This window comes from Pavona decussata, unplaced genomic scaffold (genome assembly GCF_977016875.1).
Source record: "Pavona decussata unplaced genomic scaffold, jaPavDecu1.1 SCAFFOLD_120, whole genome shotgun sequence".
In the NCBI taxonomy this organism is placed as follows: Eukaryota; Metazoa; Cnidaria; class Anthozoa; order Scleractinia; family Agariciidae; genus Pavona; species Pavona decussata.
In genome coordinates this window covers 133,370-148,695 of record NW_028145534.1, presented here as the reverse complement: position 1 = coordinate 148,695, position 15,326 = coordinate 133,370, and the positions used below count along the sequence as shown (strand labels likewise).

The following is a 15,326-nucleotide window of genomic DNA, read 5'->3' as shown; positions in this document are numbered from 1 at the left end:
GTGTTTCAATCTAAGGGCGAGATATTGGCGCATGCTCTAATGACTCTATATAAACCGCAAGGTTGTGATTGCGCCTAGCTGCAGTGCGTTGTTTTAAACTTTTATTAAAGTGAAGTGTATCTTGTACATCGCAAATAAATAAACTAATGCCCATGTCATTTTACCCATATTTAGCAAATTTTATAATTGTTCTCGTATTTTTAAATAGCTTCCCACATTGCCTAGTGGGACTGAAGATGAAATTGCCCATGTGCGCGCACCTGATGACGCTGACTCAAGTAAATGGCATTTAAATTCAAAACTTTTTCACCACTTGTGACCAGTTTTTGGCGATTTCTTGTGTAGTATAGAAAGGTCTCCGAATATTCAACTACATCAGAAAAATTGGATCTGACGTGTTGGAGAAGGAGCTCCCGGTTTGAGTTACGCTCCCAAAAACCAAGGATTTTGTACTCGAAAAAATCGGAGGAAAACATGCCTTCTGCTCCAGTTTCTTCTCTGTGGTAAAAGTGTCCACTTTGCTCAAATTATAATTCCAAAGTTTCCCAGCAGAGAGAGAAAAGAGCAAAAGGACCTCAAAACCCACCAGATAGAAGGATTAAGACCGCACGAGATCGAGACTCTGTCAAGTGAGTCAGTTCTTCTTATTTATTCATTTGATAACCATTCATCTGTGAATAGCAAATAATCTTAAAAAGAGCAAGGCTGATTTCACGGTCAGAGAAGTATATTTTCCAATATTTCGAAAGGCACGGCCTGTCTTCTTCAGGGTTTGTTTGAGGGTCAGTCTCAAACAAACCTTGAAGAAGAAAGGCCGTGCCTTTCGAAATATTGGAAAATATACTTCCCTGACCGTGAAATCAGCCTTGCTCTTTTTTAAGATTATTTGCTTTACAATTTTTTTTGCTGATTAGATCCTTCACTACAGGATCCGGTACTCAGTTTTATTTTGTCACGGTGGTCCTTGCAAACACAGTTTATCACTGGTTTTTTACTGATCTGTGAATAGGCCATTTCAGAGTTGCTTTGAACCTCATTATGAAAGCGAGGCTAAATGCAAAGTTGTTATTATGAAAATTAGTTTTCGTTCAGATGCAAACAAAACTAATTATTTTATATGAAAAGTTTTCCACCAAGCCTCCCTTTCATGATGAGGTTCATAAAAACTCGGAAATGACCTATTGTGTAACGAGATTTAAAACGATTTTAAAAGGTTTGGATCGATCAAACAGTGTGCATATTCGTGTTCTCTTAAAAGTTGTATAGAGTTTCATCGAGACGGAAATGTGTAAGGAATTAATTCTTTTGAACTTTATTGTGACACATTTACGATTCACAGTATACATGGTACTTAGGTTTTGAAACATCACTACAAAGAACCATTCCATGTTTCGCGAATGGCAGCAAAATAAGCAAAGGATGATATTGTGGAATTATTTAGGCGTGAAAAACGATTGAATTGTGGTCCGCTGTTTCTTCTTTGGAGGCTCAGTTGCTACAGTATTCGAAGTCTTTGTTGCAGTTGAATTTCTTTCCCCTTTTTGCAAATCAAGGGCAAAATGATAATCAAAATGCTCGGACATTTCCCACTGAGACAACTTCGCGCCGCATTTTTCGCATTTCACCAACTCTAAGCAGTGGTCCTGTTGGATGCAGTCACTGGTAAGCGTTCTATCCAAAGAGCTGTTAGGTTCCAATGGTGCTTCCTTATTTCCACAGCTGTCCGAAGTTGTATCTTTAGCAGCCGATGATCGCCGCGAGCCAAAGAAACTCTTTCCTTCCTTCGTCCTTTTCACTTGTTGGTTGTTTCTCACTAGCGACTGTTGAATTTCGCGGCGTATGTCCTCTGGTAAACTCTCCAAAACGGTGCAATCAATTTCGCAGTCTCGGTAGGGATTCCGAGGCGTCCGTTGAACATTCTTTACCTTTCCCTCGCCGCTATTCCTCCCAGCGTCAGGGAAAAACGATTCGATCCCTTTCTTGTTCGCAACAATATTGTCACTTAGTTTTGAGCTTAAATCAGTTTTTCCGTCATTCTTTCTTTCTGCTGTTTCAATGCTACTTCCGGTTACGGGCGTCGCGTAGTCCTTTGGTACCTTTACGCTAGCGGCGGCTGCACCATCGTCTACTTCGTTTTCATTCACACTGAGTGTTTGTGATGTGAACTGCTGATTTGTGGCGCTTGTAGTTGTTTCTGTGTTAGTTTTCTTGTTAAAGAAGGAGCTTATGGATGGCGTGTTACCATGCTCTGATATCTCTTCAAATTTGCTCGCTGAAATGTTCAGAGTAACGATTCCTGGATACCTGACAAATGAAAGTAACTTAAATCAACTAGGGAAAGCTTTTTTTCTGATTTCATTAGAGCAAACCTCAGGCAGCTATTAGAATAATTAGAACGGTTCTCTAATGGTAATGTTAATGTATTTACATGTATATACCGCACATATCACATAGTCTCATGACGGTTTAAAATTCTTCTGTGGGGGTGAGATCGGACGTCACCACGCGAAGGCGCTACTGGCAACACTATTAGTCCATATTTTTTACCTCACCCACCCTCCCCACCCACGCATGAATGTGAAAGACAGATGAAATCAGAGATAGAGACAGGCCACCACACCGGGGACCACGTCCACTACTCTATTCAAACAGTGTGTGGGTTCTTTAACGTCCCACAGATTACTAGGAAAAAGTGTTCTGAGACGGGACCTACGGTTTATCGTCCTTATCAGAGAAGACTAGAGAGTCTAACCATTTGCAGATGTCATTACAAAGGTAGCACTTTTTCCTCGGTTATTTAAAAACCCTGAGTGTTGGTCCGGCCGGGGTTTGAACCCGCGATCTCCGGGCAAAATGGCCCGATATCATTACTTGTTTCTGAGCACCGAAGCGGGAAATTTGAATGCAAACGCACTTTGAATACAGTAGCCGAAAATAAGAGAGAAAAAAGCCGTAATTTGCCTGCGGAGCACTGAAAAACACGCTTTTCTGACTTTCTAAAGTCCTACTTAACGTTTTGAACACCGGGATTTTCAAGAGAAATACTATATGTAAAACTATAGCCCAAAAAGATGAATTTTTACGAAGTTTAAGGACTATCCTTTTGAGTTCGAAAATTAGGAGCAAACTGGTACACTGACCAACACGGTTTAAGTTAAGTGCTTCAGTTTTAGTAAATCCTGTCAAAAACTGAATCCACTGAACAAAGTTTGCTTCCCTTACCATGTATTGGTTTTGTCATCCTTGACTGAATTGAATGGAAGCAGTAGATTGTACAAGTCCTTTGCGATTTGCTCGGCAGTTGAATCTTTCATGTGACACGAACGACTGAACGATGTGTTGTTTTCAGTCCTGAAACCTACGCCTAACAATCTTGCTTCGCGGTTATTCTGTTTAAAAAACAAAACAAGTTGGTCAGTTATTAAGAGACAGTTTAAACGGTGTTTAACAAAACCACGTTCTAAGCCATTTTCAATTTTTCCAACAATCATATCTAAACATTGTCTGCTGCTGACGGTAACAAGAAGGCTTGCATCCCAGACTAAAAAACTATTTATCTACTTAAAATAAATCACTTATAAACAGATTTGGAGGCCCACTGATTGTCTTAAGCCGTAAGAAAAATAGCCATAAGAAAAATAAGGAGAACAGTGTTGTTATTGATTATTGTTATTGATATTAGGGCTTTCCAAGGAAATACCCGTAGCTTTTACGGTTGACAGTACAAAATTTAGCATTTTGATGGTGATGCCAAAATTTCCAATGATTGGATCCTTTCAGTTTGTGGTAACACCGATTCACTGGTTCACTGCTTGGTGCTTTACCTGTCTTTGATGGTTGACAGTAAAGTTGCGTCCATTTGTCGCTTAAACCTTTGTCCTAAATCGGTATTACCACAAACTGAAAGGATCCAGTACACTGGAAATTTTGGCATCACCATCAAAATGCTACATTTGTGCTGTCAAACGTAAACGTTATCGGTATATCCTTGGAAAAAGATCAAGGGAACATTCTTTTTGGAACAATTCTGACAATTCTTCCGTTGCAGAAATAACAGATTGTACAGAATAACAGTTCCCAAAACAAGGCGCTTTCCCTTTTTTTGAGTGAACTGTGACGCGTTCACTCTGCTACCAGGGGCACAATGAACGGAATACTATCGGTGGTTTGCATTGCCGCCATGTTGGTGGGTAAAACAAAAGAAAATTTGTTCACATAGTTTGCATAAAAATGGAGTTTAACCCCCAGAGGAGAAAAATCTTATTCTTCCTATCCACCAGTATGGCCGCCATGACGTCACATGCAATCCTCCAATTCTGTTCATTCCGAAAACAGAATAGGCCCGAAAAGAACATGAATACTATGTATTGCTATTCTGGAATAGCCCCAAAAGAATGCACCTAAGAAACAAGTTTGGACACTCTTGACCCGCTCTTCGGAGCCCCCCACCCCCCCTCCCCGGCTCCGAACCGTTGTTATCGCAACAACCTCTGATCATAACCGTCAATCTGAAGCCACTTGGTGACCTTCGAATGCCTGTAGTATAACTACCGGCGAAACAGGGGCATCTTTGCTGTTTAGCCTTCAACCTTTTAGCCAGCGCTTTAACTGTGGAAGTATAGAAATTAATAATAATAATAATCTTTTATTAGGAAGCTTTCATTCACTAAATGTGGTTTTCAGAAAGGTCCTAAGTATTATAAACAAATTTACCAATTCAGCTTCCCGTGTGAGTCGTTCGTGAAGTTCACCAGCCAACTGTTCTAACCAGTACTTTACCTGTGAAGACAAAAATAACCACTTCTAACTACACTGTAACCAATCCTTATTTACTCTTTCATCACTGGAAAATGAAAACCGGATGAAAAATACAAACTCCATACGCGACCACCTCCCGTAAGCGACCACCTATCCAAAACACCAAATTTCTCCCAGAAAAAGCCCTACATTTGGAACGGCCTCTCGTAAATGACCACCTTCCGTAAGCGACCGCGACAGCTATCTGAGGTGTCGGCATTACAATTTTTCATTGTTTTTAACCTCTTGTAAGCAACCACCTGGCACATGATCTGATCTCCACGCCGTTCGCTGTATACCTGTTTCCGGAAGAGACCCCGGTTGTTCGACTCTACGTAAGCGACCACGGCTAAATTTTAGACTGCGAGCAGTCGTACTTTTCCTCAGATCGCGCGCGCAAAGTGACGGTAAAATTATACATTCAAATAAATTAGAAAAGTGTTCCTTCCCTTCGCGTCCGCGTTTCTCGCGGCCTCACCGCTCGCGAGATCCATCGCGCGCTACAGGGCAGAGTTGTTCAAAGCCCGATTAAGCTAATTTTGGGTTAACGTGAACTTTGATTCGAGTATATTTACTAATCCATAAGGATTCGTCCAAAAGATTTTTGTCCCTAAGTTTTACCTTAGACTTTTCTTTACCATTAGCTTAAAATGAGCAGTTTAAAATCATTTTTAATGAGCAAGACGAAAACCTCTGTTAACTTATAATCGTGGATTTACGTTAATCGGCTTTCGAACAACCCGGCCCTGAACTCAGGAGAAGAATTAAGCTCGCGGTCTAACTAAATCTTGGCATTCTGGGTGGTCGCTTACGGGAGGTTCGACTGTAGGTTTTACCTGGTCTATTGTTGCCAGCTTGCTTTTTCCTGGAAAGTTCTTGCCACAGCCTGACGACTTTGGTAGCTGTCGTGGTCTGACGGGCTCGTGATCCACACCATGGCTCACCTGGTGAAGCCATTCCCTGGCAACAAGACAGTATAAATGATGACAATAAATATAGCAAATAACCATTTATTTATTTATGAAAAAAAAAAATCGCGATTTCCCTTACACTCATCCTCGGAGAACCAGGGGCAGTTAGTGGGGTAAAAGGGATTTTCCTGGGCGAAAGTTTTAAGATGCCTTACACTAAACCACATTTTCAACCTATGATCAAATTTTATTTATCATTGGTTTCCTGGCGACAGATGTTACCATAGCAACAGCAACGCAAAGCTCTTCAGTTAAATACTATCGATTATCTCGAAATCTACTCGGGCACTTTCTTTACAACAAAATGTTCAGAATTTGGACAACTTGCGAGCGAGGTTAGAGAAAAATCTGTAAGAGCGTTTTCAAGTAACAAATGAATCTATTTTATGGGCTGAATTTAGTTATTCCCACATTTTTCGCTAAAATGTCAAGAAAAATAAAACTTAATATCACTTTCTCATTTCCATCCAAAGGCCATTTATCATAGCAAAACATTCGAAACGTATATTAGGGTTCTTAGGCGGCTGCGATTTTTGAAAACAGCTAAAATATGGGGCAAATAAGTCAAAAAGCTCGTAATTTGCATACATTGAAATACTTTAAAGATGCCCTTACATTTTATTGTTTTTGATGTTCAGCAAGTTTAAGGCTAAAGAATCATTTCGGGTGTTAGATTAAAAGGCTGGAGCTTGGTCATGTTTCTCTTTCTCTGAACATGAGCAACCCCGTTCCCAGGGACGTGAAGAGGAGACCATGGGAACGAGGTTGGAACATGAGTTTTATTCTGTTTATCCTAACACGCGCATATGCGCGATGCGCAGTACCACATCTTGCAAAGTTTGGATTAGTTATGCAAATGAGCATCAATTAATAACGTCTCGAGCGCAGGTTGTAAGCTGAAGATTTTACTGCGTTTACATATTCAACTTCTCTAAGAGCTTTTTCATCACAAGTGAAATCCATTCATCAGCGCAGCGCGTCTGGTATTGCTCACGCACATTTATACAACGAAACCACCAGTAACTGGAAATTTGTCAAGGTAAGAGATTCAATTGTTTGAATTATTACCGCAGTTAACGGTTCGATAATTTGAAATCGCTTGGGTATCATGAAAAACGAATCGACGAAGTAATTTATCTTTAGCAAGCTCACATTTCTGAAAAAAAAAACGTGCGAAATTTATAGCGCACCTCATAAGGATCAATAAACTTACCGTAACTCTAACAAACTCAGACACGTTTCGGGTGTTTTGAAGCGAATTACCAGTTTAAACCCACGTGTTGACCATTTTGCATACACTGCGAACTAACGGTCATTGTTTATAAGTATAGTTGAAATTCTGATACTCTAGGGGGATAAAAATTGTATTTTATACACCTTGTGTAGCCCAGTTTTTTTTTACCAGGCTGCGATTTCTGCAAAAAAAAAATTGAAATGGCGCATTAAAAGCCAAGTAAATGCGCCCTTGATGGCGAACATTGAAGTTCAAATCAGATGCTGCAAGCAAAATGGGTTTTTGGAAATTAGTGAGCAATTCGTTGCGTTCAAGCGCTGTCGCCAGCCATGCTTTTAATTAGCCAGCTGGTTTGCCTCCTGCCAGTTGGGATTTTTAACTTTTTATGTTTAATTTGCTTATTTGTTTCCCGTTATTTTGTAGTGGAGTGCCTGTAAACAAGCTTTGGGTGCATTTCCACTATAAACAAGGCACTTTTTTGATCAGATTTTTGTTATTTATTTTTAAAGGATGCCATTCAAAGATATTAAGAAAAGAAGAGAGAACGTGAAAAAATGGAAAGAAATGAACCAAAAGAAGGTCAAGGAGCAAAAGAAAAGATGGAGAGAAAGAAAGAAAGAAGAACGAAGAAGAAAAAAAGAAACACAAATACAAGTACAGAAGAAAAGAAGTGACGATTTGACGAGGAAAGGAAAATGGATAAATAAAGTTAAGATAGAGAGACTACCATTTAATATGGAACAAGTGAAAAGATGTATTAAAAAGGAGAAAGAGGAAGATATAAAAGAAATTTGAAAATATAAACATCGATGATGATGACGACGATGACTTAATTTATTTCTACATTAATTTTATGGCATGTACGTACTTTTTTATAATTACTTCTTAAGTACTTTTTGTAATTAATGTATACTTTATTTACACTACGTACATAAGTTATTTATTTATTTATTTATTTTATCACGCATTAGATTATATCTGTATAGACACTTGCGTGTTATAAGTTTTTTAACTTATTAATATTACTATTATGATGATGATGATGATGATGATGATGATAATGATGACGATGACAATGATGAAATGATGATGATGATGATCTGGATGAGCGGGCAACAAATGTGTCCCTTCTACATGAGTGGTATAAGAAAAATGCAGAAGAAGCTAGCCAGACTAACCTACAGACTTCATGAGAGAAATCAACATTTTGACAGGGTTACATTTTACCAGCCTCTGGAGCTGGTCAGCGGGTCAACCGAATTACGCCATTTTAGAAATGAGTTGACCTTGGGTGACCCACCAGCCACCCGTAGTGGTTGGTAAAACCTACAACCTTAAACCTAACCCCGGCCTGATGCACAGTTCACGACAACGTAAAGGCATCACTGAATTGATCTTCATCTGAAAGGACATGAGTGGAGGCACCTACGATCGTGGTTATCCTATCATTTTAGCTTACATGTGTCAACACATCTCAAATATTTCTCATCTCTAGCTCATTCAATTGCTTATGGAATCGTAAAGAATAGAGTAATGTCTTACATCCAACTTGTTGAAATATAATATTTTGAAATAAAATTATAATGAAATATCATGTAATTAATGAACTACAGTGGCAATGTCCACCAAACATACCCAGTCTTGTCTCCAAACCGAGCCTGTAGCTCACCAAGGGAGTATTTTGCCAAGTCACTCATCTTTTCTGCTTTTAAATTTGAACAGACTTCAAAACCAAGCTTGCCTCCCATGTTACGCCTAATAACAATTAACTGCAGATCAGTATCAAAAATGTGATTTTTATTTCAATACATTGTTGGCCCTTTTTTTGCTCCAAATAAATCAACATCCACATTCTCTTCACTGAACTACAAATATTTCTTTTAAGTACTAATTGGGAGAATTTGTAAATGAAGAATATCAAGAAATTGTATCATTGGATCCATTCTTTTGTGCAGTCTGGACTATTTATTTATTAAGAGATTTATTTGTCCAAATTTAATTTTGGCCACACAAATTAATGAACTGTTGTATCAAGAAATTGTATCATTGGTGATCATGTACTCTGTGGATCCATTCTTCGTGCAGTCTGGACTATTTATTTAGTTTGGCCATGTAAATGAACTGTTGAGACAATAAATTTTTGTACATTTGATATTTGGTAGAAAGGGCTGTTGTTCACATTTGTGCCACATTTTACAATAATATTTATTTATGTTCTTCACACATGTAACAAGGTTGTTGCTTTGTGACTAAAATGAACCTACGACCATCAAGATCAAACATAATTGGCCGAGCACGATTCCCCCTGAATTGTACAACGAGAGATCTTGTTACCAATTAATCGTATCAACAAAAGTTGAGGTTAGGAAGTCTGGAAGAAACTCTTTTTACTGAAAATGTCAGCAATTCATTCAATCAGTTTTACAAAACAGTACAAAGACAGCAAGGAATTGATGTATGAATGACGCAGGTGTCCAATAACAGGTATCCAATTCGAAGTTCAAATTGGATAGCAGTAATTTAACACTCACATGATCGTCCTCCAATTAGGTAACAAAAAAGTGCGACGGGGAACCAATCAGAAACAAGAATTTTGTTATTGACGACACTGTAAGATTACAGGTGTTACGGGTTATGAACCTAAATGACAGCTCTGGTAAATAGCATGAGTTTGAGTCAATTTACTTACACTTTCTTTATTGGAACAGTCTCAAAAAGCTTTGGCACCACAAATTGGGGCAGTAATGTCTGTTTGTTTGGTTTGTGACGTCCACCACCCAACTTTGCCAGCATCTGAAAGGATGTAGTAGGTCAGCAATGTTAGATGTAGGTCATTTGCAAAGGTTTGATGTGAACTCACTCATGACAAGCTTTTAGCCAGAAACTGAAAATTGGGTGTCAAATGCTAAGACATGTTCCTCATAAAGTTTTAAAGAATATATTATTAATAGCAAAATTTAAACCTTACAAATAAATAATTCAAATAGAACATAATGTGATTTCAAATATCAGCTGGCAGGAGGCAGACCAGCTGGTTAATTGCCAGAGTGGCTGAGGAGTTGAACTCGGGGCTACCGTACCTAGCAACAACTCCAGCCAGCGGCCAGAGCTGGACTTGGACTGGGGACCCCCAGATTTCAAGCCCAACACCCTAACTGGTGAGCCAAGCTACCTTCTTCTGGCTAAAGCTTTTCCTGTACCAGGGATCAGGAAGTTGCGTTGACAAGTTCAGGATAAAGAAGAACGTTGAAAAGGGGATGGGCAAGCTCTGAAGGAAGTTAGGTAAGATGTGTGTGGGGGGGGGGGGGGGTGGCTAGACAGGGGGTAGGGTAAATGGCATTGGATGAAGGATGAATACTGATAAGGATAAGAGGTGGCATGGTGAATACTGAGCAGGGCTAAATTGGGGGATGAAATGAAATCTGGGGGAGGGGGGTGAATAGGTTGAGATCTGTAGGGGGTGGGATGAAATCTGGAGAGGGTAGACATGGAGTGCACGTGGGTTAAAATCTGGAGGGTACTAGATGGAAAGGGAAGGAAGACGAATAATGGCATGGAGAGGTAGGGTGAACTGTTGGCAGGGCTGCAGGTGTGTTAGGATGAAATCTGAAGGCCGTCAGTGGGTTGAGATCTATAGGGAAATGAAATTTGAAATGATGGGTAAAAGGTGGAGATTTTGGAGTTAGTTTATTCATTGCCTTACTTTGTTATGAGCAACTCCCGCAGAGCAGGTGAACTGCGTTTCCTTAAGGACTGCTTCTCGCATTTCTGACACAATAATTGCTCCAACAGCCAGCCTTCTAATGTTCTCATCATCTTTCACAGCAGCCCTCCATGCATCATGATCAACACTTTTGGTGTGGCCGTCATCAATCATGAAGCCTTCAAGAAATGTAGTTGCTGCAGACTTTTTAACAATTTCATCTACGTCCATAGTGCTCATTCTTCTGTTAAATTATGAGCGAAAAAGATCAATTTAAGGCAACATGAAAAACTGACTTTTTGGAGTCTATAGACCCCAGGGGGGTACTCGGGATTTCAAGCGACGGGGATGATCGAATGGGGGCAAGAATCAAAACCCAAAAAAATCTTTAGGGCTTCCAACAAAACCCAAAAAACTCCCTGGACCAAAAATTAACCCCCCAAAAATCCCATGCCGAATTTCCGAGCCTTAAAAATTTCCAGAAAGCATTAAATGATATAACATAAACAGATGCAATGTAATGCGTTAAATATTAAAACAGCCGCAAAACAAGTTTGGTTGTACTTTATTCGCAGAACTATGCGGCCAGGATACGCGGGCACTATCACAAATCTTCAGATTGTTTTGATTACCCCGAGAAATCCCTACTTAAATCAAGCCACCCAAAAAAATACTTGCCAAAATTTCTTACCCAAAAAAATCCCGGAATCGAAAATTTCAAACCCAAAAACATCCCTTGATCATCCCCGTCACTTGAAATCCAGAGTACCCCCCCCCCCCCCCCCTCCGGGCTATAGACCAAAGACTGTCTTCACAATATATTCCTTCCTGGTAGTTGGGTGATATACACTGATGAATGTCATATGCAACCTTTGTAGCACACACTAAATATATCATGCAAACAACCATAATACTGCTCAAAGTTGTCAAATAAGTAACTAGGGAAAGGAAAATCACCACAATCATCATTCAACATTGTCTATGCCCAGGATAGCTCAGGCTGTAGGGGTTTAAGGATGGTGCCTACTATTGTTACTGCGCATACGTTCTGCGCATCTCGAGATACTCGGGTTTGCTATGGGTGGTGCCTGCTAATACAGGAAAATTTTTGCGCGGTTTAAAACTATACGGAGAAAACAGAACGTAGCATGTGCTCTTGGTATCCCAAAAGAAAATTGGGGATAACCATGCATTTTTCAGAGATAATTGAGCTTCAATTTAGAAAAAATCCCACACATTGCTTTATATTTTGGCACTTTTTAAAAATATTGTTGCTTAATTATCTCTGAAAAATGCATGGTTACCCCCAATTTTCTTCTTGGATTCCAATAGGCCTTACTAAGATCTGCTTTTCCCACAAAAAAGTCATAAACTGCACAAAAATACCTCTTTATTATTAGGCACCATCCTTAACATACCTTTCAAAATATTTCTTAGACACACAATTATATGTAGATGTATCATGTACAGCAATTTATTATTAATTTGAAGGATGATTAAAAAGTAATAATACAATACAATACAATGCAATGCCTTTTATTTAAACAGTCATGATACTTCGTATCATGGCCTTGTTAATTAGTGAAAAATAAAACAAAGTTGTATCCTTCAATTCGGTAAGAAGAAAAAGATGACGATGAAAATGATGATGATGATGATGATGATATGATGATGACGATGATTAGGTCGAAGAGAAGGAGGAGGAGAAAGTTGGAGAAGGCACAGTCTTCTTCTATGTACTAGATAGACATGATTGTTGATATCGTAATAGCACTAGCAAATAATTTGCTGTGTATGCTTACAGTTTTACTTGTTGTGTCAAATCAAGATAAGCCTCATCCACACTTGCTCTCTCACAGTCGTCACAGAAGCGCGACAGCACAGCAATCACTTCAGCTCCTGCTTCTCGATAATGAGTTAAGTTGGCCTTCCCACGAGCCTCTGGAACTCGCACCAGTGTTATCTCTGGACATTTTTCCTTAGCCTCATCTCCACGCATATTTCTGGTCACACCAAAGTCACGAGCTTCATAACTCACTGCTATAATGCTAAGGAAAAAAAAATAGAATAAAGTACATAAAACTTAATGATATGATAATGTACTCTCGACTGATATAACGACATGTATTACAGCAAGTATAGAGAAGAAAGAGGGGGAAGGGAGGCTTCAGCCATGTTTACACAAGGTTAAAAATGACTTGACAGATATTTTTTCATTTAAATATATTTGCTGATTTAAAAATTAGATTATGCACATCTACCAGTAATTACTAAAGTTTCCCCTTTTATCTTATTGCAGTTTGAATTTTGACAGACTGCAGTCAGTCTGCCTTGTACCATAAATATTGGTTGTTTCTGGACAATGATTGAAACAGTGTGTCATTTTACGAATAAGGCAAAACTGCTGAATGACTTTTAGAAACAACTATTTGCCAAGGTCCAACCTCTCCCCTTCCCCCACCACATCCCCCGAGGACAGTTCTTCCTAATAGAGACTGAAGATACTTTTGCATTGATAGTAATTTTATGACTATGTAGGAAAAACAGATCTTACCAAGGGCTATTGGAATCCAGAAATAAACTTAGGGGTAACCACACATTCTTCAGAGATAATTAAGCAACAATAATTCTTGAAGACTTTCTACAACACAATGTATAGAATTTTTATTCCAAATTGAAGCTTAATTATCTCTGAAAAATGCTTGGTTACACCCAATTTTCTTTTAAGATCTTTTTTGCTGCATAGTCAATAAACCACAAAAGTACCTTTAAATTATTAGGCAACGCGATTACAGAAAAAACCTGAGTTTTATCGATATTTTTTTATTTTATTTTACAAGTTTTTGTTTGTAGACTCAAACGATGGTCAAATGCAGCTGGATTCAAGCTTGATAGAAAATTTCACTGAATCACTCTTCTCAGAATAACTTTGATTATAGTAGTAAATGTCTTAAGGAGTCGATAAATCAGGAATAAGATAATAAGCTACTTTAAGCGCCGTTTCTCATACAATCCCAACAGGCACAGAACGTGCAAGCACAGTTGCAAAAGGAGGCACAGTCTTTAAGGCCCAGTTAGTCACAATGTGCACAATATTTTTGTCATTCTCAAGTTGCAGTTTTAAATTGCATGTGTTTAGCAGAGATTTTAGTCAAGAGCAATCTACCGCCATGATATCACACAGTTTTTGACCATGTTTGAAACTTGATGCAAAATAAACTGCAGGATTTCCAAGAAAATGTACAGTGATATCAGGCTGAAATGGCACCAAAATGGCAGCTGGTTTACACATACGTTTTCAAGTCACTGCCTTGCATGAGAAAAACTGCAGTGCAGTGCAACAAAAGTTACATCAAAAGTCGCACGTGTAAAAGTGCCTGTAGAAACCAATTTTATCAACACATTATGTGATACCCCTATAACCACACTGTAGTTTGTTGATACACAAAGTTCACTTTTAGATATATTATGCAGTTTAGTAGCTCTTAATTATTTAAAGACTTGTGCGATACCACTATGTATCTGTCATACTATCCAGAACATGGCGATTGAAGATGGCCTATACATGACTGTGTGACCAGATGCAGTGTAGCTGATTACCTTATTGCATATTTTAAAACACAAAAATAGAACGCAGGTGTATTTTCCCATGTTCTAAATTTATCACATAATACAGACAGCGTACCCACACGGATGTGTTGATAAGCTGTTTAGCCCTGACTTAGACTACAACTTATCTAATATTACTTACTGAACTAATGAACAAGGGGCCCAAGGTCAACCTACTCTCACTGACTGCCACACATTGTGTATTTTTAAATAATTTTGTATAGTGTACAGCTCTAAAGCTTCTGCTTTAACATGGCCAAGTGTAACGTAAGCGAAGGATATCCACGGGATAAATACACTGCATTTTTCTTCCGCAAACAGAACATGAATAAAAACAGAACATGATTTCTTAGCACTAGATTTATTTGTATGTTTTGTTATGCAATCTTTCCGAAAGAAAACCTTCAACTTCAAAAGCTGATGTTGAAAACACCACGCTAAATATTATAAGCTAAGATCGTATCTAAAGAAAACGTCACAGAAGTATCGATTGTTCACTTCAAAAGAGAATGAAACCATCCTGTTATCGCAAAGATTCGATCAAAGAGCAATTAGCAGCTCAGTTAAACATTTTTAAACCTACAGGTACGTACCCGCCACCTTTCCAAGTTTTATACTGTACCACAGCGCATGGCTTTCCTCTTAATTCTGGATTACGTCTTTGCTCGACTTGCACGTAGAAGCAATCCATATCCACGAGCGCTACGATACGATCTAACGCCATCTGTCTTGAAAATACAGGAAGAACGACGCCAAAGCTATACTTATCACCGGGCAGCCATTTTGAAATTTCTATTCTCCCGCGAAATTTTTTATTGACTAAGCGGGGAGGACAAGGTACGCGTTTGGGAGCTTGTATAACAAAAGGTAATTCTTGCTAGAAAGACAAATATTGGCAATCTTAACTTCAACGCTTATTCTTATTTCTAAAATTTATGATATTACTACAATTTATTTGCAAAAACAAGTTAAAACTCAGCCCAACGTATTGAAAGAAAACTGTTTCCTCTCC

General features: G+C 38.7%; 1 protein-coding gene across 1 annotated transcript; it reads right to left on the bottom strand.

Moving 5' to 3' along the window:
- Positions 1-1,296: 1,296 nt before the first annotated feature.
- Positions 1,297-15,120, bottom strand: LOC146469662 (DNA polymerase eta-like). The gene is made up of 9 exons (XM_085122975.1): positions 14,908-15,120; positions 12,508-12,753; positions 10,706-10,949; positions 9,692-9,795; positions 8,638-8,757; positions 5,634-5,757; positions 4,714-4,779; positions 3,223-3,389; positions 1,297-2,304 (listed from the first exon to the last, which is right to left on the bottom strand). The coding sequence occupies exons 1-9, from the start codon at positions 15,036-15,038 to the stop codon at positions 1,434-1,436; spliced, it is 2,073 nt and encodes a 690-aa protein (XP_084979101.1). The 5' UTR covers positions 15,039-15,120; the 3' UTR covers positions 1,297-1,433.
- Between the last annotated feature and the right edge of the window lie 206 nt (positions 15,121-15,326).